At 34.7% G+C, this 23338-nt stretch overlaps 2 protein-coding genes and 1 non-coding gene across 3 annotated transcripts in view; 1 reads left to right on the top strand and 2 right to left on the bottom strand.

Moving 5' to 3' along the window:
* Window positions 1–23338, bottom strand: part of LOC110659161 (disease resistance protein RPV1) — a 94310-nt gene that overhangs the window by 55198 nt on the left and 15774 nt on the right.
* On the bottom strand, window positions 401–23281 carry LOC110638583 (disease resistance protein RUN1-like). Its single transcript, XM_058130635.1, has 8 exons — window positions 23251–23281; window positions 23067–23140; window positions 22798–22994; window positions 19642–20698; window positions 19171–19388; window positions 3366–3552; window positions 2605–2655; window positions 401–505 (listed from the first exon to the last, which is right to left on the bottom strand). The coding sequence occupies exons 1-8, from the start codon at window positions 23279–23281 to the stop codon at window positions 401–403; spliced, it is 1920 nt and encodes a 639-aa protein (XP_057986618.1).
* On the top strand, window positions 15105–15211 carry LOC131171528 (small nucleolar RNA R71). Its single transcript, XR_009142188.1, has one exon. It is a non-coding gene; the product is annotated as a small nucleolar RNA R71 (small nucleolar RNA).

A 23338-nucleotide genomic window follows, 5' to 3' on the forward strand; every position in this document is an offset into this window, starting at 1 on the left:
ACCCCAACTCCAGAATCTAATGAAAACTACTCACTATCCATAATAATTACAAGATATTCTGAGTTAATATGGAAATAAAACATTAATCTAAGCTAAGAACTAAGAAACCCAATACAAGAAAGGTAAGAAATATGCAAGAAAGGAAAGAAAACTCCAAATATGTCCGAAATGTAGGGGGTGACGATTTTGTCTCCCTCTTATTGACTCTTAAGCTGCTGATCCAATTAAATTCTTATCTCCTCACTTTCTAAAATGGGATAAGCGCCTATTTATATCTATATTTCTGAAAAGGAGCCCTAAAATAGTGTGTTTGAAGTGTGTTTTTCTGAGAGAATCTTACGCACTCATTATGAAGACTTTATGGAATTGCATAAGTGGATCGCATAAATTATGCAATCCCTTATGCGCTTTTAGCGGTTCTGGCTCTGTGCGAGTCGCATGAGCAGGATGCAAGACTGCATAAGTTATGCAGTTTTCCATGAGGTCGCATAAGCAAGGCAGGAATCTGTATAAGTTATGCGGCAACTTATGCATATTTTGGCAGGTTTGGGACATTGTTTCTTCTCCTTATGCAGAACTGCACAACTTATGCGGCAAGTTATGCGCAATTTGGCCAATGCATACTTCAACTTTGAAACTTGTTTTTTGACATCTTTGGCTGTAGAAATCACTCCTCAATGGCAAAATTTCTTTTTAGTCCCTCAAAAACACTATTTTACCTACAAAACAAAGTAAAATTATAAATTAATCTAAAAATTGGCAATTATGAAAAACTATCTAAATAACTAATGAAATTAGCTAAAAGTGACTAATAATCAAATAAAATGACTATGAAATTAAACCTAAATGACTATGCAAAATGCATGTATCAAATACCCCCAAATTCAAGCTTTTGCTTGTCCTCAAACAAACTTTAAAATATAATGCAATTTTTAGGGGTGCCTTGTCTAAAGAGCTATGAAAATCACCTATTAAAGTAACTTAACATACCTTTAGCCATACCAACAATCCATATACCCATCCTTCAAAAATGCGAAGAATTTAATGCTTATCCAAACTTTCACCGCTTAGCCATCAAGTCAAATATCATCCAAAATTCTCAAACCAACCAATAAAAAGAGAGAGTCATGCTCAAAAGGAATTCTAGGACAATCAATAGTCAAAGTGTCTCTATATAGAATGATGGAATTGAATGAATGAATGGATGGATAATTTTCCAATCCCATAGGCAAATTCCCTACTCCTATCTCCACTAATGTAGCAAGTACTATCAAGAGATCAAAGGTCTTTTTAGGGATGTAATAGGGCCATGGGATTCAAAATGAGGCTAAGAAGAAAAAGGGGAAAAATGATTCAAAGCACGAGAATATTTTCAATCTTGAACATAAGGTACACTTCTTATTTTATTTTTTTTTCTTTTTCTTTCTTTTTTTTTATATATATATATATATAGAGGAGAGAAATACATAATGAGAATTATCAAGTGCTAGCATATTTTACAAAACACATAAAAATGGAGGGACACTTTGATACTTTAAACTTGTATCTTGCATTTTCTCTTGATGATTGTCCCTAAAAATGCCACCCCCAAACTCATTTCCTTTAATTACTTTGGGTGGATCTCTTTCAATTTGAATGACAATAGTGAAAAGAACATATACTAGCACTTTTACAAGATGACAAGCATTTCTTCTCCCTTTTTCTTTTTCTTTTTATTATTATTATTATTATTATTATTATTATTATTATTATTATTATTTAATATCAGAGTATAAAGTGTACCTAATATTCAATTATCCTCATGAAAAGGGTTAGAGTGTTTGGTTCATTGGCTAGGTAGTAATAAGGGTTTCAAGAAAAATTAGAAATAAAAAGGCTCAAAGGGGTTTGCAAGGGTCAATTTTAATTAGGAAAAGGGCCAAAGGTTTAAAATGAGAAGGTTTAAATCAAAGAATGCCTAATCATTTCTCTTTTCAAGTATAAGCTGGTATTTCACCTTGAAAGGATTAGAAAATTTGTTCTAGGATTGGTGAGACATCATTTGACTACCTTATATCCAATAACTCCCTCTAAACACTCCAATCTCTAAAGGACTAGTTGGGTGGCTTTTTGGCTAAGAAGATATAGGCAAGGGATAAACACTTCAAAACTTTGCACCTCTTAGGAAACTTTCAATCCATAAACCCAACTAAAGGTAAGTCAAATCACTCTCATAGGCAACTTTTCAATACTCAAGGGATTTGGCAAAAGATTTTATTTCATGATGCATGATTCCTAAAAATGAGCAATGCATTAACTAAATGGAGGAAATCTATTTGTATGCAATGTGTACAATTTCTAAGTGATGTATAATGTGTGTGTAAATGTGTTATGTATATGTATGTATGGATATATATGTAAAATATTTACAATATATATGTAAATGGAGTGGGATGAGATGTTCCTATACTAAAAATGTAAAAAATGTAGCAAAAATCAAAATGCACACCCCTAAACTCAAAATTGGACATTGTCCTCAATGTCTCAAGCAGTGCATCATCAAAACTCAAAGCAAAGAGGAATAACCAGGAATAGTTAAATTTAAGAGCAAAAAGAAAGAGTTACCTGGTATAGAGCAGATGTGAATTCAAGAGATGATGGTGATGCATAAGAAAGCTGCACAGGTTATACAGAATAAAATGCTGTACAGAATAGATGCATAAGGAGAGTGCATAAGCTGTGCAGTATGGCATGAGTTGCATAAGGGACTGCACAGGCTATGCAGAACATTTGCATAAGGAGTTTTACAGCCTGTGCAGTATATTCAAAAGCTGCTGCATAATGATATAGCAAGGAAAAATGTGCAAACACCAGTAGAGGTATGTAAATATATACAGTGTATTGACAAGTATGCACAAAAGGGCAGTAAAGGCAATGAGAATCAATGAAAAACTAATGGAATAGCCATCCAATAGAACTTCGAGAAAACAGAATTCAAGACAAACTAAAATTGTTTCAGCACATCCAAAAAGAAAAACTCCTAGAAGTTGAACAAAAGCAAAATAAAAACTAATCTAATTCTATGGTTTTGCCCTTGTCCAAAGGTGCTGCTAAAGGACTGGATGGAGCTGGCTGCTGCCAAAGGGGTGGTTCTGTAGGAGGTGATGGAGGTGGAGGTGGCATTCCCAGAAAAGCCATGAGCTGCTTTATCATCTCTTTTAACTCTTTCTATTTATTCTGGTTTCCATAACAAAATCAAAGAGTTAATCATGACGATCCTTGAGGGTATCAAGACCAGTTTCAAGCTTCCTATCCACAAAATATACATCATCACTAAGCCTCTCAAGATAGGAGAATAAGGCTTTAGTGTTGAAGGGAGGAGGTGCTGTGGATGAAGAGGGTCCAGTTGCAGATGGTGTTAGCTGTGCAGATTCTGCTGGGGTATCCTGTGCAGACTGAGTGGGTGGTGCAGGTTCAGTAGAATGCTGTTGGACTGGTGGTACAGATTGTGCCTCTGGTTGTGCAGTGGTTCCTGTATCTGCTACTGGTTGTGCAATGTCAGATGGTGGCAAACTGAATCCAGTTTTGGATAGGTGAGTAGCATCAAAATATAGAGTGTCTGAAAGGGCTGGTCGAGGATGCTCTTCCGGATCAAAACCAAAATGCTTAGCTATAACAGTTATGAGCCCACCCATGACTATATCACCTACAGATTTGGTAGCAATATGTAACACATGCTCACAGAAGAAGTAACCAGGAGATACTTTGACTTTGTGAAAAGCACACCATAGCATGAACAAGTCAGATTTTCCAACAAAGACTGTAACTAGTCCCTCGGCCCAAGATAGTGCTAGCAATAAGCCTATGGATAAATCTAAGTGCTGGGTCTATTATTTGGGAGGTCTTGGATCTGCCAGCACAAAAACTCTGAGATTGGTTTGTAATATGTTAGTAGTATGCCCTAGAGCATATCATTTAGTATGTATCTTGTACATATTTTTATTAATAAAAGGTATTTCCACTTTTCTGTTTACATAATATATTTATGTGTAATAGAAAAGGTCCATTGATATTTTGTTAGAAATATTATTCTTAAGTTGTTAAGAATATTGATGCGTCCCAACCGCAAGTGCACGGGTCGTACAAGTAGTATAGAAAAATATCGATCCCACGAGGAGTTGTGTTAATGATTGAATTTTTGATATAAAAGTTGACTAAATCGAAGTATTTATGAAATTAAAATAATGAATTAATGGGTAATGGAGTATGCAATCTAAATGTGCAAAATTAATATTCTATTCAACAATGTATTAATTAAACTAAAATTGCATCAAATTGAAATAAGCAAGTTCAAATATGGCAATATTCAAAATGGCAAATGATTAAATTCGATTAGAAATTAACAATGGTAAAAAGGCGATTCCGGAGTTCGGGGTTTCATATTTGAGTTATTTTGGAATTTTAAATTGGTTATCCAATCTTGTGAAACTAAATGGTTTTAAGGAGATTAATTCTTAAATCCTTTGAATTCCCTTTCGAGTGAGACAAAGAGTGCCTTAATCAATCTAATCCTACTTTCGTGGACTTAGAATTAATTAAGACCCATTAAGTTCTTTAATTAATCTGTGAATCCTCTTAATCCTTAGCCTATTTCTAGGTCTAAGTTAATTAAGTCCAATTTCTTGATTATCTATCACAAGGCCTTCTCCTTTCGGTGCTTCAACCATGGATTAAGAACATTACTTAATGGGATCCTACACTAAGCATGTCATTAAGCACACAAGAAATGAATAAAACTCATTAAGACCACAAAATATGGATTACCCAATCAAAATCCACAAAATATCTCAAATATTACAACCCTTACTTCAGAATCAAAAGTAAACTACTCACTATCCATAATGCTTACAAGATATATTGAGTTTAAATGGAAATAGAGCTTTAATCAAAGCTAAGAAATAAGAAATTAAACACTAGAAGTATAGAAAAATATAAGGGAAGAAAGAAATCTGCAAATCTTGGTTGAAAATGGTGTGGAAGGTGAAAGTGACTCCTCAAATTCTGCCTCTCTTCTCCTTTTCTTCTTTGCTCCTTGTCTCTCTTTAAAAATGGGATAATGAGACTATTTATAGCATTTTTCTGACATGGAGCCCTAAAATGGTATGTTCTAGGAGGAATTATTAGAGGGAATCTCTGCCACTCATTAATGAACTCTTTATGGATGCATAAGTGGATCGCATAAGTTATGCAATCCCTTATGCGATTCTAGCTGGTTCTGAGTCACTTATGCGAAACTGCATGACTTGGTGCATAGGTTATGCACAATTCCGTGAAGGTGCATAAGGGAGGCGAGAATGTGCATAAGCTATGCAGTCTCCTTATGCACATTTCGGCTGGTTCTGGAACAGTGATCTTTCTCCTTATGCAGATCTGCATAGCTTATGCGGCAAGTTATGCACAGTTTGGTCAATGCATATTTCAGCTTGAAAACTTGTTTTTGACATCTTTTGGCTGTAGAAGACACTCCTCAATGGCAAAATTCTCTTTAGTCCTTCAAAAACACCATTTTTCCTACAAAAACAAAGTAAAAATTACAAATTAATGCAAAATTGACAACTATGAAAAACTAACTAATTAACTAATGAAATTAGCTAAAAATGACTAATAATCAAATAAAAAGAGTTATAAAATTAGACCTAAATGATTATGCAAAATGTATGCATCAAATACCCCCAAACTCAAGCTTTTGCTTGTCCTTAAGCAAACTTTAAAATGTGGTGCAAAGTTTTTAGGGGTGCCTTATCCAAAGAGCTATGAAAATTACCAATTGAAGTAACTTAACACACCTTCAGCCATACCAGCAATCCATATACCCATTTTTCAAAATGCAAAGAATTTAATGCTTATCCAAGCTTTCACTGCTTAGCCATCAAGTTAATTATCATTCAAAATCCCCAAACCAACCAATCAAAAGAGAGGGTCATGCTCAAAAGGAATTCTAGAACAATCAATAGTCAAAGTGTCTCTATATGGAATGATGGAATTGAATGAATAGATGAATAGTTTTCCAATCCCATAGGCAAATTTCCTACTCCTATCTCCACTAATGTAGCAAGTACTATCAAGAGATCAAGGGTCTTTTTAGGGATGTAATGGGGCCATGGGATTCAAAAAGAGGCTAAGAAGAAAAATGGGTAAAAAGTAATCAAAGCATGAGAATATGTTGCAATTTTGAAACATAAGGTACACTTTATTATATCTTTTTCTCTTTTCTTTTTATATATATATATATAGGAGAGAGAAATACATAATGAGGATTGTCAAGTGCTAGCATATTTTACAAGACACATAAAATGGAGGGACATTTTGATACTTTAGACTTGTATTTTGCATTTTCTTTTGATGATTGTCCCTAAAAATGCCACCCCCAAACTCATTTCTTTTAATACTTTGGGTGGATTTCTTTCAATTTGAATGACAATAATGAAAAGTACATATACTAGCACTTTTACAAGATGACAAGCATTTCTTCTCCCTTTTATTATATATATATATATATATATATATATATATATATATATATATATATATATTTTTTTTTTTTTTATGTACCTAGTATTATGAATAATTATTCTCATGAAAAGGGTTGGAGTGTTTGGTTCATTGGCTAGGTAGTAATAAGGATTTCAAGAAAAATTAGGGATAAAAAGGCTCAAAGGGGTTTGCAAGGGTAAATTTTAATTGGGAAAAAGGGCCAAAGGTTTAAAATGAGAAGGTTTTAAATCAAAGAATGCCTAATCATCTCTCTCTTCAAGTACAAGCTGGTATTTCGCCTTGAAAGGTTTAGAAAATTTGTTCTAGGATTGGTGAGACATCATTTGACTACCTTATATCCAATAATTCCCTCTAAACACTCCCATCTCCAAATGACTAGTTGGGTGGCTTTTTGGCTAAGAAGATATAGGCAAGGGATAGACACTTCAAAACCTTGCACCTTTTAGGAAACTTTCAATCCACAAACCCAACTAAAAGGTGAGTCAAATCACTCTCATAGGCACATTTTCAATACTCAAGGGATTTGGCAAAAGATTTTAATGCATGGTGCATGATTCCTAAAATGAGTAATGCATGAACTAAATGGAGGAAGTCTATTTGTATGTTTGTGTGCAATGTGATGTATAATGTGTATGTAAATGTGTAATGTGTGTGTGTAGGGATGTATATGTAAAATATTTACAATATATGTAAATGGAATAGAATGAGATGCTCCTATACTCAAAATGTGAAAAATAAAGCTAAAAATCAAAATGTGCACCCCCAAACTCAAAATTGGACATTGTCCTCAATGTCTCAAGCAGCAGATAACCAAAACTCAAAGCAAATAATATTGACCAGGAATTGTAAAAATTAAGAGCAAAAAGAAAGAGTTACCTGGTATGAGAATTCAAGATAAAGGGATGCATAAGAAGCTGCACAGGTTGTGCAGAGTTAAGAGCTGTCCAGAACATGTGCATAAGTAGGGTGCATAAGCCGTGCGGTTCTACATAAGTGGCAATATAGGTTGCATAGGCTATGCAGGACATTCGCATAAAGGGAATACAACACATGCGATTCTGATAGCAGAAAGAGTTGCACAGGCTATGCAAAAGTTCTGCATGAGGAAATTCATAGCTGTGCAGTGTATACAAAAGCTGCTGCATGGGAATTGGCAAGGGGAAATGTACAACCAGCAGTAAAAGTATTGAAATATATACAGAGAATGTCATAATTGCAGTGTGTGGTACTCTAAAGAACCCATCAATTGCAAAACCAAAAATGCCATGAAATTGGTCTAATGATAGTTCTCTATTTTGCCCCAAGCATCTAAATGTCATAATTGGCTTATGGTCTACATCATGCAAGTTGAGGGTAGCAGAGAATGAAGAAATAAACTCCAAGACTAGAATCGGATAAACTACCTCTTGCTTATACACAAATTCTGTCCAACCCATACCGTCAAGAAATGCAACTACATTGTCAAATAAACCCAAAGATTGTAGAGCATCAGCAGATATATACCTAGTAGGTTGTACCCTTCTATCTTTGAGTCTTTTGAAAGCAGCTTTTTGAATAGTATCAGGGAGAGGCCAGGGTAGCTTTGATACAAATGGGGTTGCTGAAATTGGCTTTTTGCTGGAAGAAGGTGTAGAGGCTGGAGCTTTTGGCTTTTTAGGAGGTGGTTCCGAAAATGGGGTGGGTGGTTCTTTGCGTTTGGACAGAGGAGGAGCAGAGGACATGGGTCGCACGGATTTGGATCGGATTTTGCGTCTGTATGTGGTTGGTGGAGGTGGTGGGGGTGTCGTTTGTGGTGTAGGATTGGAGGGGGGGTGTATCGAAGACAATGGAGAGACTTCGAGAGGAGAGGCGGGGCGGGAATGTGGAGGGGAATCCATGGTCGATTGGAGAAGAGATAGGGGGAAATGGAAATGTAGGGGGATTTAGGGTTTTCGTGATGAGAGCGCTGGTGGAGAAGATGGGAGAGAGACGGCGGGAATGCCGGAAAGAATGAAGGTTGAAGGGCGGTCGTGGGGTTCAAGAGTCGGGAAGTGGAGATGGTGGGAATGTTCTTTGCTGAAAATGAATTTGAATCGGGTTGTAGGAGACTGCATAAGGGGAAAATGATTTATGCATAACCTGTGCACTCTTTTGTACATGTTTCAAAAGGATTTAAATTTCAGAGAAATGCTTATGCACAAGTGCATAGGTTATGCACTGTCCTTATGCATGTTTCGGTGACCCTGAAATGGTGAAGAGCGAAGTCATGCGGGAGTGCATAAGTTATGCACTCCCCTTATGCATCTCTCGGCAAAAATGGTTTTTTCAGAAAATTGGGTCATGCAGATGTGCATAAGCTATGCACTCTGCTTATGCACTCTGCGGCAGGTTTGAAATTCAGAATTTTGGTTATGCAGAAGTGCATAGGCTATGCACATTGCTTATGCAAGTCTCGGCAACTTTTGGGATTTTCTGATTTCTGGTTATGCAGATGTGCATAGGTTATGCACATTGCTTATGCAGGTCTCGGCAAGGTTGTATTTTTGGAGTTCTTGGTTATGCGGAAGTGCATAACTTATGCACCTTCCTTATGCACCCCTCGGCAAGAATGATTTTTCTGGGTTTCTGGTCATGCAGAAGTGCATAGGTTATGCACTCTGCTTATGCACCCTTCGGCAGAATTGGAGTTTTGGATTTTTGGTTATGCAGAAGTGCATAAGTCATGCACTCACCTTATGCAAGTTTTAACAGATATGAAATTTGACAAAATGAGGTTATGCAGAGTTGCATAAGCTATGCACTCTCCTTATGCACTTGCAATAAAGGTGAAAAATGGCAAGAATTTTGGTTATGCAGGATTGCATAAGCTATGCAGTTGCTTATGCGCAATTCAACAAAATCAAGAATGCAATAGAACATGAATTGCAAGTGTGAAAAATACCCGAGAATGATGAAATATAATTCTAGGAAACACATACCATGAGAAATTTTCATCAAAAACACATCAATATATTCAAAGTTCATCAAAAGTGCATCACACAAGCATGTAAAAATGGATTTTACGTAAAAGACCTTTGAGAGCTATGCCATTTTGACTCAAATTCTGCAAATCAACATTCAGTACATAAAACTCCATAAAAAAAATCTGTATGAAGTTGCATCTAACCACACATGATGAAATGAAGTCTCCAAGATTTGCCAAGAAAAATGCAACATTTCTACCTTGAATCCTACAACCCCAAAGGAGCTCGAAACTGCAAAAATGACTCACTTACCACCATAATATCATTTGAAGCACAAATATTAGAAAATTATTCACCCAACCTCACCAAAAACACAAGTGATTTGTCATAGATTCTATTTTTCTCGCTCTGCAGAATGTACTTAGTTTTCCTTTGCAATAACGATTGGACTTTCAGATTCACCAACCTTCCTCCATTTAAATACATCCATTTCATCAAAAACATAAGCCATTTTGCTTTGCAGAATGTACATTCCTCTGCATAAACTGTGATCAGCTCTGACAAAGTTATGCAAAGAAAACTTATCATTCTTTTGAAGGACAAAATTTTTTCAAGTTAAGAATTACTTTCCCAGCCACCAAATTTCTTTCTTGATGAATTACATCTACAAGAGACAAAATTTAACAATGTCAAAAATTGAATTTGGGGAGATTTAAGATAAAAACAAAATTAATGAAAATGAAAGTAAATCAACAAAAGCAAAATAAAAGGACTTGGGATGCCTCCCAAGAGAGCTAATTTATAGTCCTTAGCTGGACTCTTCATGAATTTTACTGAAAAGAGGTGAGGGATTGGAGAGCTTGTAATAGCTTGCTCCTAGTATTGGGTCTCCAGTTATGTAATGTTTCAATCTATGCCCATTGACCTTAAAATTCCCAGATTTTTCACTCCAAATTTCTATTGCTCCATAAGGGAAAACCTTAGAAACTCTATATGGACCAGTCCACCTTGACTTGAGTTTTCCAGGGAACAATTTCAATCTTGAGTTGAACAACAAAACTGAATCACCTTCTTTGAATTCCTTTTTCCTCAGATGCTTATCATGCCAAACTTTAGTTCTTTCTTTATAAATACGGGCACTTTCATAAGCATCCATCCTCAATTCCTCAAGCTCATTAAGTTGTAACAACCTTTTCTCACCAGCTTGCTTAAGATCAAAATTCAAGGTTTGAATGGCCCAATATGCTCTATGTTCTAGCTCCATTGTAAATGACAAGACTTACCATACACCAACCTAAAGGAGTAGTTCCTATAGGGGTTTTGTAGGCATCCTATATGCCCATAAAGCATCATCTAGTTTGATAGACCAATCTTTCCTAGAATTGTTCACTGTTTTCTCCAAAATATGCTTGAGCTCTCTGTTAGAAATTTCAACTTGTCCTGAAGTTTGAGGATGGTATGGAGTAGCTATCTTGTGCACTACACCATACTTCCTCATTAAGCTCTCAAATTGCTTATTACAAAAATGGGAACCCCATCACTAATTATAGCCCTAGAGCTCCAAATCGCTCAAGACAAATTTTTTCAAAAATTTTACTACCACTCTAGCATCATTAGTTGGAGTTGCAATAGCTTCCACCCACTTTGACACATAGTCAACCCCAACTAAGATGTATCTATTACCATATGAAGGAGGGAATGGCCCCATAAAATCTATTCCCCAAACATCAAATAATTCCACTTCAAGAATATTATTCAGGGGCATTTGATCTCTTTTTGACAAATTTCCACTCCTTTGACATTTATCACAATCCAACACAAATTTCCTCACATCCTTAAAAAGATTTGGCCAAAAGAAACCAGCTTGCAAAATTTTACTAGCTGTCTTAGAGATGCCAAAATGTCCTCCATAATCAGAAGCATGACAATGATGCAAAATACTCTGGATTTCCTCTTCAGGAATACATCTTCTAATTAGACCATCACAACATCTCCTAAAGAGTAAAGGGTCATCCCATCTATAAAACTTCACCTCATGCAAGAACTTTTTCTTTTGTTGCCATGTCATACCTAGAGGTAAAACTCCACAAGATAGATAATTCACAAAGTCTGCATACCAAGGTAGTTTAGCAACAAGAGAGAAAAGTTGGTCATCTAAGAAAAACTCATCAATAGGGATTTCATCAAATTCTTAACCAACAAATTTAAAACTACTAAGATTATCAAGAACTACATTTTCAGCTCCTTCTTATCTCTAATCTCCAAATCAAACTCTTGTAGCATCAGAATCCACCTAATGAGCCTCGGTTTGGCCTCCTTTTTACGGAGCAAATACCTGATGGCTGCATGATCTGAAAATATAACTACCTTTGAGTCAATAATGTAAGGTCTGAACTTTTCCAATGCAAAGACAATTGCCAAAAATTCCTTTTCAGTTGTTGCATAATTTGTTTGAGCCTCATCCAGTGTTCTACTAGCATAATAAATAGCATAAGCCTTTTTGTCCTTTCTTTGACCAAGAACAGCCCCAATTGCATAGTTGCTAGCATCACACATAATTTCAAAAGGTAGGCTCCAATCAGGTGGTTGCATGATTGGTGCAGTGATGAGAGCTTGCTTCAACCTGCAAAAGGCATCCAAACACTCTTGGTCAAATTCAAATGGTGTGTCATTACTTAACAAATTAGACAAAGGTTTAGCTATTTTAGAAAAATCCTTAATAAAGTGTCTCAGAGAACCCGGCATGTCCTAGGAAACTTCGAATTCCCTTGACATTGGTAGGAGGAGCCATCTTCTCTATCACTTCAACTTTGGCTTTATCAACCTCTATTCCTCTGTTAGACACCAAATGTCCAAGCACTATCCCTTCCTGAACCATGAAATGACACTTTTCCCAGTTTAACACAAGGTCAGTATCTGCACATCGCTGAAAAATTTTAGAAAGGTTAGCCAAGCATATATCAAAAGAAGATCCATAAATGTAAAAATCGTCCATAAAAACCTCCATTATGTCTTCAATGAAATCGAGAAGATTGCCATCATGCACCTCTGAAAAGTGGCTGGTGCATTACACAACCCAAATGGCATCCTTCTATAAGCAAAGGTTCCATATGGACAAGTAAAAGTGGTTTTCTCTTGATCATTTGGATGGATAGGGATTTGAAAAAAACCTGAATATCCATCTAAATAGCAAAAGTAAGAATGCCTAGCTAGTCTTTCCAACATTTGATCAATGAAGGGAAGTGGAAAATGATCTTTTCTAGTGGCAACATTTAATTTTCTGTAATCTATGCACATTCGCCAACTAGTCACCGTCTAGTGGGAATTAATTCATTATTTTCATTTTTGACCACCGTCATTCCACCCTTTTTGGGACAACATGTACTGGGCTCACCCAAGTACTGTCTGAGATGGGATATATGATCCCTGCATCAAGCAACTTCAAAATTTCCTTTTTAACAACTTCTTTCATATTTGGGTTTAACCTCCTTTGATGTTCAATAGATGGTTTACAATTTTCTTCCAAACTGATTCTATGCATGCAAAAGTGTGGGCTTATTCCCTTAATGTCATCTATGGTGTATCCCAAAACTTTCCTAAATTTTCTCAACACTCTTAACAACTTATCAGCTTCTAAAGTACTCAAGTTTGCATTTACAATTACTGGATAAGTGTTATTAGTGCCAAGAAATTCATACACAGTGAGAAGGAAGTTGCTTAAGTTCTACCTTAGGTGCATCTTCTTCCTTGAATGATGATTGCTTAAATTCTGCTTTTTCCTTTTGTATGAGTTGAAAAACTGGAGCAGAAATGAATGGTGGACTTCCCTCTAAGTGTTGAGTATATGCAGCTTCATGAGGGTTGTCATAGTCTATGCCTCCTCCATGAACCAAACAATTTTCAAGTGGATCTTCTGGATATTTCTTCCTGAAGTGTTCTTCAACCAGCTTATCAATAATATCAACTCTCAAGCAAGTATCAGCTTCAGAATGATGCTTCTTCATAGAGTTATTAATATTGAAAATTAAATGCTCTTCACCAACCCTAAGAGTAAGCTTTTCTCCTTTCACATCAATCAATGCTCTATTTGTAGCTAGAAAGGGTCTCCCAATATAATTGGAATATTGGAATCTTCCTCCATGTCCAAGATGACAAAGTCAACAGTATATAGAACTTTCCAACCTTCAGGGCACATTCTCCAAAATCCCTTCAGATACTTGATTGTTCTGGACCAATCAAGAGAAATGTGGGTTGGCTTTAGATCTCCCATGTTGAGCTTCTCATAGATAGAAAGGGGCATAAGGCTAACACTGCCCCTAAATCACATAGAGCTTTTGTAGAACAAGACTCTCCAATGTGGCATGGAATTGAAAAACTCCTGGATCCTTAAGCTTTGGAGGAAGTTTCCTTTGGAGGATAGCACTACATTCTTCACAAAGCTACAGCTTTCATCATCTTCAAGTTTTCTCTTGTTTGAGAGAATTTCTTTCAAGAATTTTGCATAAGAGGGCATTTGTGAAAGAGCATCAACAAAAGGCACATTTATGTAAATCTTCTTCAAAACCTCTAAGAACTTCCCAAATTGCTTATCAAGCTTGGCTTTGTGAAATCTTTGTGGAAAGGGAAGTTGTGGCTTGTAGGGCCTGTGGAGGTATATATTTCTCTTCTTTTCTTCAAATTTCTCCTTACATTTTTCTCGCACTTTCTTGTTTTTCACTCTCATCGTTCCTTTTTCATTTTCTCTCTTCTCACTGCTTTCACTCTTCTCATCATTTATAACTTTACCACTTCTTAAAGTAATAGCTTGACAATGCTCTCTTGGATTTTCTCGTTGACTTGGAAGCTTTCCAAAAGATTTGGCACTTGAGGAAGATGCTTGTTGTGCAACTGGTTTTCCAAAGATTCTGTTGTGTGTTTGCATTTGTTCCAGCCTTGCTTTCACCTCTCTCATCTCCTCATCATGCTTATTTTGGTTGGCAAGAATCTGATTTACAATAAAGCTTCAGTGGTGGAATTTCGTTCTTGCTGCTTTTGGTGGAGGGTTCATATTTTTCTCACTGAAAATTGGGCAATGGTTGCCTATTTTGCGATATGGTACTTGACTCATTGTTGTGGTTGAAAATTCTGATTTTGAACTTGATTTTGCTGATTGCCCCATGAAAAGTTGGGATGATTCCTCCAATTTGGATTGTAAGTTTGAGAATAAGGATTTCCCATTTGCTTGTTTCCATAATTACCAACATATCTTGCTTGTTCTCCATAATCTACTCCACACCGGTAGTTTCCTGCATAAGCCACTTGTTGTGAACTTCCGGTGATGATGTTGAACTAACCAACAAACTCAAATCTTCCAGCTTCTTAGAAAGGACCTATGTACGTGCATCAAACTTTGCATTAATCATGTTGAATGGATCAAGATCATACATTCCAAAGACTTGCCTTTTCTGAGTTGGAGCTGGTCCTCTTGGACTACTCCAAAGATGAGTATTCTTTGCAATTTTCTCTAATAACTCATAAGCTTCATCTTCATGCTTTATAATAAATTCTCCTCATGTTTGAGCATCAATAATTCCTCTGATTGCAGGAGTGACATTTGTGTAGAAATTCTGATTTATCATCCATTTTGGAATGGCATGATGTGGGCATAATCTCTCTAATTCCTTCCATCTCATCCATGATTCATAGAGAGTTTCATCTTCTCTTGGTCTGAAAGCTGTCATTTGATTCCTCAGCTCTTGAGTTTTTCCAGGTGGAAAATATTGTGCAAGAAATACATCAGTTAGTTGCTCCCAATTTGTAATGGAGTTGTGAGGTAAAGAATCAAGCCAATCCAATGCTCTATCTTTCAAAGAGAATGGGAATAGCTTCAATCTTGCTGCATCATCAGACACTCCAGGTTGTTTTTGCATGTCGCAAATCATAGCAAACTTCTTCAGGTGTGTGTGTGGATTTTCAGAAGGATGTCCTCCAAATTGAGAGTTTTGGATCATTTGAAGAACTCCAAAATCCATTTTGTAACTGTTGATGCATACATTTTGCATAATCATTGAGGTTAATTTCATAGCCATTTTATTTGATTATTAGTCATTTTTAGCTAATTTCATTAGTTAATTAGTTAGTTTTTCATAATTGTCGATTTTGGATTAATTTGTAATTTTTACTTTGTTTTGTAGGAAAAATGGTGTTTTTGAAGGACTGAAGAGAATTTTGCCATTGAGGAGTGTCTTCTACAGCCAAAGATGTCAAAAACAAGTTTTCAAGCTGAAATATGCATTGACCAAATTGTGCATAACTTGCCGCATAAGCTATGCAGATTTGCATAAGGAGAAAGATCACTGTTCCAGAACCAGCCGAAGTGTGCATAAGGAGACAACATAGCTTATGCACATTCCCGCCTCCCTTATGCACCTTCACGGAATTGTGCATTATAACCTATGCACCAAGTCATGCAATTTTGCATAAGTGGCCTGTAACCAGCTAAAATCGCATAAGGGATCGCATAACTTATGCGATCCACTTATGCGATCCCATGAAGAGTTCATTAATGAGCTGGCAGGAGATTCCCTCAAATAATTCCTCCTAGAACATACCATTTTAGGGCTCCATGTCAGAAAAATGCTATAAATAGTCCCATTTTCTCATTTTAGAGGGGAGGCAAGGAGAAAAGAAGAAGAGGAGAAGAGAGGCAGAATTTGAGGAGTCATTTTCACCTTCCACACCATTTTTAACCAAGATTTGCAGATTTCTTCCTTCCTTTACATTTTTCTACATTTCTAGTGTTTAATTTCTTACTTCTTAGCTTAGATTAAAGCTTTATTTCCATTTAAACTCATCATATCTTGTAAGCATTATGGATAGTGAGTAGTTTACTTTTGATTCTGGAGTAAGGGATGTAATATTTTAGTTATTTTTGTGGATTTGAACTGGGTTAGTCCCAATTTAATGAATTTATGAGGTTTAATCCATTTCTTGTGTGCTTATTCACATGCTTAATGAAGGGCCCCATTAAGTTATGTTCTTAATCCTTGGTTGAAGCAACCAAAGGAGAAAACCAAGTGATAGTTAATCAAGAAATTGGACTTAATTAACTTAGATCTAGAAATAGACTAAGGGTTAAGAGGGTTTTAATAGATTGATTAAAGAACCTAATGGGTCTTGGTTAATTTTAACTCCACGAAAGTAGGATTAAGTTAATTAAGGCACTCTTTGTCTCACTCGAAAGAGTTTTCAAAGGATTTTAGAATTAATCTCCTTTAAACCCATAAATTTCATGGATTGGGCTAGCTAGGGAAAATCCCAAAATAGCTTGAATATGAAATCCCGAACTCCGGAATCGCCTTTTTACCATTGTTAATTTCTAATCGAATTTAATCATTTGCCATTTTAAATATTGCCATATTTGAACTTGCTTATTTCAATTTGATGCAAATCTTAGTTTAATTAATACATTGTTGAATAGAATATTAAATTTGCACATTTAGATTTCATACTCCATTACCCATTAATTCATTATTTTAATTTCATAAATACTTCAATTTAGTCAACTTTTATATCAAAAATTCAATCATTAACACAACTCCTCGTGGGATCGATATTTTTCTATACTACTTGTACGACCCGTGCACTTGCGGTTGGGACGCATCAACTGTTCGCATCAATCCTTGGTCTTGCTATGCTCTCTCTCAAGTCATCAAAACGAGGAAAAGCATGATCCATCATACTCCCCCTAGGCACGTTTGCATTAACAACTTCTTCCCCTTGGGCTTCATTTTCATTGTTTTGACCATTTCCAGCATTACCAACACCAATTCTAATTCTTTCATCAGCCATATCTGCTTCTAATTCAGTTTCTCTCGAAGCTTCCTTCCTTCTTCTGGTTTCTTTCTTGTTGGCCTTACAAAATTTCTCAATTTCAGGATTAAACAGTAAGGTTGTGTCACTTGAGCTTCTAGCTCTTCTCATAAAAGATTAAAGTACCTGAAAAAGAACAAACAAACACAAAATGAAAAGATAGAAAAGATAAAACTAAAAACAACTAAAATAATCAAGAATTCAATCTTAAACAAACAACTCCCTAACGGGCGCCAAAAACTTGATGCGTCCCAACCGCAAGTGCACGGGTCATACAAGTAGTATAGAAAAATATCGATCCCACGAGGAGTTGTGTTAATGATTGAATTTTCGATATAAAAGTTGACTAAATTGAAGTATTTATGAGATTAAAATGATGAATTAATGGGTAATGGAGTATGAAATCTAAATGTGCAAAATTAATATTCTATTCAAAAATGTATTAATTAAACTAAAATTGCATCAAATAGAAATAAGCAAGTTCAGATATGGCAATATTTAAATTGGCAAATGATTAAATTCGATTAGAAATTAACAATGGTAAAAAGATGATTACGGATTTCTGGAATTCATATTCGAGCTATTTTGGGATTTTAAATTGGTTGTCCAATCTTATGAAACTTATGAGTTTTAAGGAGATTAATTCTTAAATCCTTTGAATTCCCTTTCGAGTGAGACAAAGAGTGCCTTAATCAAACTAATCCTACTTTCGTGGAGTTAGAATTAATTAAGACCCATTAAGTTCCTTAATTAATCTGTGAATCCTCTTAATCCTTAGCCTATTTCTAGGTCTAAGTTAATTAAGTCCAATTTCCTGATTATCTATCACAAGGCCTTCTCCTTTCGGTGCTTCAACCATGGATTAAGAACATTACTCAATGGGATCCTACATTAAGCATGTCATTAAGCATACAAGAAATGAATAAAACTCATTAAGACCACAAAATATGGATTACCCAATCAAAATCCACAAAATATCTCAAATATTACAACCCTTACTCCAGAATCAAAAGTAAACTACTCACTATCCATAATGCTTACAAGCTATGATGAGTTTAAATGGAAATAAAGCTTTAATCTAAGCTAAGAAGTAAGAAATTAAACACTAGAAATGTGGAAAAATGTAAAGGAAGGAAGAAATCTGCAAATCTTGGTTAAAAATGGTGTGGAAGGTGAAAATGACTCCTCAAATTCTGCTTAGCCTCCTCCTTTCTTTCTTTGCTCCTTGCCCCCCTTTTTCTAAAATGAGAAAATGGGACTATATATAGCATTTTTCTGACATGGAGCCCTAAAATAGTATGTTCTAGGAGGAATACATTAAGGGAATCTTCTGCCAGCTCATTAATGAACTCTTTATGGATCAGATAAGTGGATCGCATAAGTTATGCGTCCCTTATGCGCTGGCTGGTTCTGGGTCACTTATGCGAAGCTGCATGACTTGGTGCATAGGTTATGCACAATTTCGTGAATCTGCATAAGGGAGGTGAGAATGTGCATAAGCTATGCAGTCTCCTTATGCACGTTTCGGCTGGTTCTGGAACAGTGTTCTTTCTCCTTATGCAGAACTGCATAGCTTATGCGGCAAGTTATGCACAGTTTGGTCTATGCATATTTTAGCTTGAAAACTTGCTTTTGGCATCTTTTTGCTGTAGAAGACACTCCTCAATGGCAAAATTCTCTTTAGTCCTTCAAAAACACCATTTTTCCTACAAAACAAAGCAAAAATTACAAATTAATCCAAAGTTGACAATTATGGAAAACTAACTAAATAACTAATGAAATTAGCTAAAAATGACTAATAACCAAATAAAATGATTGTGAAATTAGACCTAAATGACTATGCAAAATATGTGCATCAAATCTCAACTTGTTAGGAAGACTTTTTAGACAATCTGATCCGCTAGATTCAAATATGGAGCCAGTACCTTCCTTCTTTAACCAGGAACTCCAGTAAAATTTGAGCAATCTCAAGTTGTGCATTCTTGAGAACACGGCAGGATTCAAATATACCCTTCCAATTGTAGAGATGTCCAAAAATAGGCCTTCAACTACTTTCTTTGCCTAACAATTAACAATTCAAAGGCATAGGAATTTTATACATCAAGACTCAGTAATTTTTCCTTTAAATGAGAGAAATTCTTATCTAGACCTAATCTATTATGAATCCAAGATACAAATACGTGGGATCCAGGTATTTAATAAGTGAATCTCATTATATATCTAGTATCTTAAATTCATAGTAAATCAGGTTTAGATAAAAAAAATCTAATAAATGATATTATAAAGTTTTTATAGAATTAATTCTCTTACTTACCTTATTATCAATTGTGGCCAACATTTGACAGATATCTGTAGAAATCCATAATCGGTTACCCTTCCGCCGAGCAATATCTTGACCCATTTCCACTATCAAATCGTGCATCTCTAGCTTGCCATGCACAATAGTTATGAGACAGTGATCCACTAGACGAATTATTGCCCAATCGTCTAATATATCTTCTACCCAGCTTTTGTCATATCCTTTGAAGAAACATGCAATATCTAGAAATATGCTTTTTTCCATTCGATCTAAAGCATTATAACTTACTTTTAAGACTTTCAGAATGTTGTAGTCAGGAGATACCTTCAGTTTATTCAATGCACTTTCCCATTCTTTAGAGGTCCTTCCGCACAAATAGGAACCCAAAACCTTGAGAGCTAGTGGAACACCTTTACAATAATTTTCTACCCTTTTGGACAACTCTCTATATTCCACCGGAGGATGGTTTTGTTTGAAGGCTTTCATACTTAACAGCTGAAGAGCATCGCTAAAATCCAATCCCTTAACCTCATATATCTTTTCAGCACTGCTAAGGACTTGTTTGTCTCTGCTTATTAAAATGATTCTACTTCCCAGCCCAAAACAATCATCATCATTTACAGCTAAAGCTTCTAGTTGTTCTGGATCATTAACATCATCAAGAACAGCAAGAACTTTCTTCCGATTAAGTGAATCCTTAATGGAAGGGGGTACCACACTGAGCATATCTAGATTTCTAATTTCAATCCCCAAGAGTTCCGAAAAAAAGCTTTTTCTTAAATCAACTAGCCCATATTTTTCTGATTTTTCCCTAACATTGCGAAGAAAGCAAAAGCAATCAAATTGATTACATATTCGACTAAATAGAATTTCAGCTATGGTGGTCTTTCCAATACCACCCATTCCCCAAATTCCTATTACCCGAATGCTTGTTGGCTCAATACATAACAATGACATAATTTTATCAACATGTGAATCAATCCCAACTAAGCCAGTAGAAGCAGTAAACGAGATGGGATACAATTTCTTCAGAATGTGATCAGCGACTTCTTCACATAGTTGGGATTCAGGCCTAAAACAATAAGATGAACAGACAATGTAACAAGTCCATGATAATAAATAAAAGAATAGAGAAAGAACATATACAATTTTAACAACTTGATATATAATTTTAATATATGCATGAGTATAGATTAAAACTACAGGTCATGTATCATTTCATACAAATACAAAAGTAGAGGAAATAAATGTATTAACAAATATTTTTAAAGTAAGGTTTTTATTATCAAATACTTCCCAGAAATTAAGGTTTTAATTATCAAGTCCTTTCCAGAAATTGAGTGAAGTTTTTTATTATCATTTTGGCATTTTAAGTTCTTGGCTGGAAAGTTTAAAGGTTCCATAATTAGTTTTTATATTATACAGGTGCAGAGCTAAAAACAGTTGAAATCCCATCAACATCAGAGGGGCTTACGCGAAAGAACCAATCGCCTCATTAATTAAGAAATATTTAGATTTTCTCTCATGGAGACAACTTTTGTAGTATAAAATTAAAAAAAAATAGAAATAATTTCACTGGATACTAGAAAGAGAAGGTGGGTTCATAAATCTGATGTCTCCATTGTATATCTTTTGTGGCAGTTGTAGAGTCCTCTATAATTTGAGATTTTAATTATAAGATCTTAAACTCAAGTAACTATAATCTATAGTTAATTAATTATGCACCATATATTGTTCTATCACCATTAAGTATGCAGTTGTGGAGTCCTTCATTTGTTAATTAAGTTCTCACTAGGGGATATAATTACAAAAAGTTAATGATTAATTTAGACGGTAGAAACGAAATTAAACCTTAAAAAAGTAGAGATTGATTTTATATTTTTATTTTCAATAAAATAGAATTTAAATATTTTATAAAATTATTAAATTTTTAAAATATAATTTATTAATAAAAATAAATTTTTATGTAAATTATTATTTAAAATATATAAAATAAAATAGGTTCAAGTATTTTTTGGATAATAATAATCGGATTTATGATAAGTTCGAGTAGTTGATAATACATTTTAATCAAGTTTAGAATAGATTCGGATTTTAAAAATATTAATTAGGTTTAGATAAGATGATTTTCTCCATAGTTTAATTGTTGCCAGTGACGGAGGGTGGGAATTCAAAGTAGGAGGGTTATTTTTTTTTATTAAATGGGGTGTCCAATTAATTGAAATTGTTATTAATTTAAAAATATAATACATGTTTAATATTATAAAATTTTGAATTTAAAATATATTAATAGCTTAAAATTAAAAAAAAAAATTATCTAATTTATTTTATGGGTATGTTGAAATTTTAGTAATGAAAGATTCTAATAATAGTAATGAATTATGAATAAAAAGCTACTAAAGTTATTCAAATTGATAAAAAAGATGATAAAAGATCTAATAATATTGTCTAATAATTTAAATTTTAAAGCATGAAATATTAATTATATTTATTAGAAAAGTAAAATGATAAAATTAATTAATGTTGAAGAAGATACCAAAAGATAATGATATTTGAGAATTTTTTAGCAAAAACATTTATGTTTCATATCATTCTTTTAATAAGAAAGCAAAGGATTTAGAGTTTCTTTTTTTTTTTAATTACTAATAAATTACTAAAAATTTTTAAATATTGGTCCATTGCTCCACCAAAATTGTTAAATAATAATAAAAAAAAAATACTAAATTTTTAAAAATTACTACACTTCTAAAAAATTTTAAAATTGTAAGGAGTCCAGTGCTCATCAAAATTTAATGGGCAACAATAATTTTTTTTTGTAAAATTACTATTACACCCTTCAAAATTTTTGTAGAAATGAGATGTATTGCAAATAATTAATCAAAGTCATACTGGTTATGAAGAATTACATGTTGCAATGTTTTTAAAATCAGATTGACAATTGAATCCATCTACTAACCATTTCACCGATTTGAAAGATTTAAGCAATTAGATTAATTAAAAAAAAAAAACTGGTCAAAAATAATTTCAATTTTGAAAATTTTTATTTTTCTATTGATAATTAAAATAAATAAATTGAATTAGACCAAACCAGTTGCCCGGTCTAGTTCCCAATTTAAACAGTTCAAGCAGCCAGCCAGCCAGCCAGTTAAGTCCAATACTGAAAACAATTACCTGGAGTCGCTGGAAACCCATCCAGATAGATTGCCTGCTTCCATCAAAGCAGTGCGCCACTTCTCCACAACGTCTAAGCTGTGCTTTGAATTTTCTTTGACTTTCCCAAATGCTTCTCCAAATTTCCCAGTCTGTTTTCTAACATCGGAAGGATTTACACGGTAGAAAATGGGTAAAACCTTTCGCCCTTTTTTTTTCTGTCATTCAATTATCTTCACTAGTTCATCTAGGCACCACCGAGAGGATGCATAATTTTCTGAGAAAATTACTACAGAAATCTTGGATTCTTCAATCGCTTTCATGAGGGCTGGCGAGATCCCTTCTCCTCTTTCAAGAACATCGTCTATGAATGTTGTAATATTTTTCCGGCAAAGGGCAGCACAAAGATGACTAGTAAAATTGTGATGAGTTTCAATTCCCTAAAGCTAAGGAAAACATCATAGGTAGTTTTACAGGAGATGGCTAAAGATGAAGTAGAAGCCATATTTGACAAGCTCGGTTTTGTTTGGTAGAAAAGAAAATAGAGGAATTGCAGTCAAGG

The sequence above is a fragment of the Hevea brasiliensis genome, chromosome 12 (assembly GCF_030052815.1).
Source record: "Hevea brasiliensis isolate MT/VB/25A 57/8 chromosome 12, ASM3005281v1, whole genome shotgun sequence".
Lineage (NCBI taxonomy): Eukaryota > Viridiplantae > Streptophyta > Magnoliopsida > Malpighiales > Euphorbiaceae > Hevea > Hevea brasiliensis.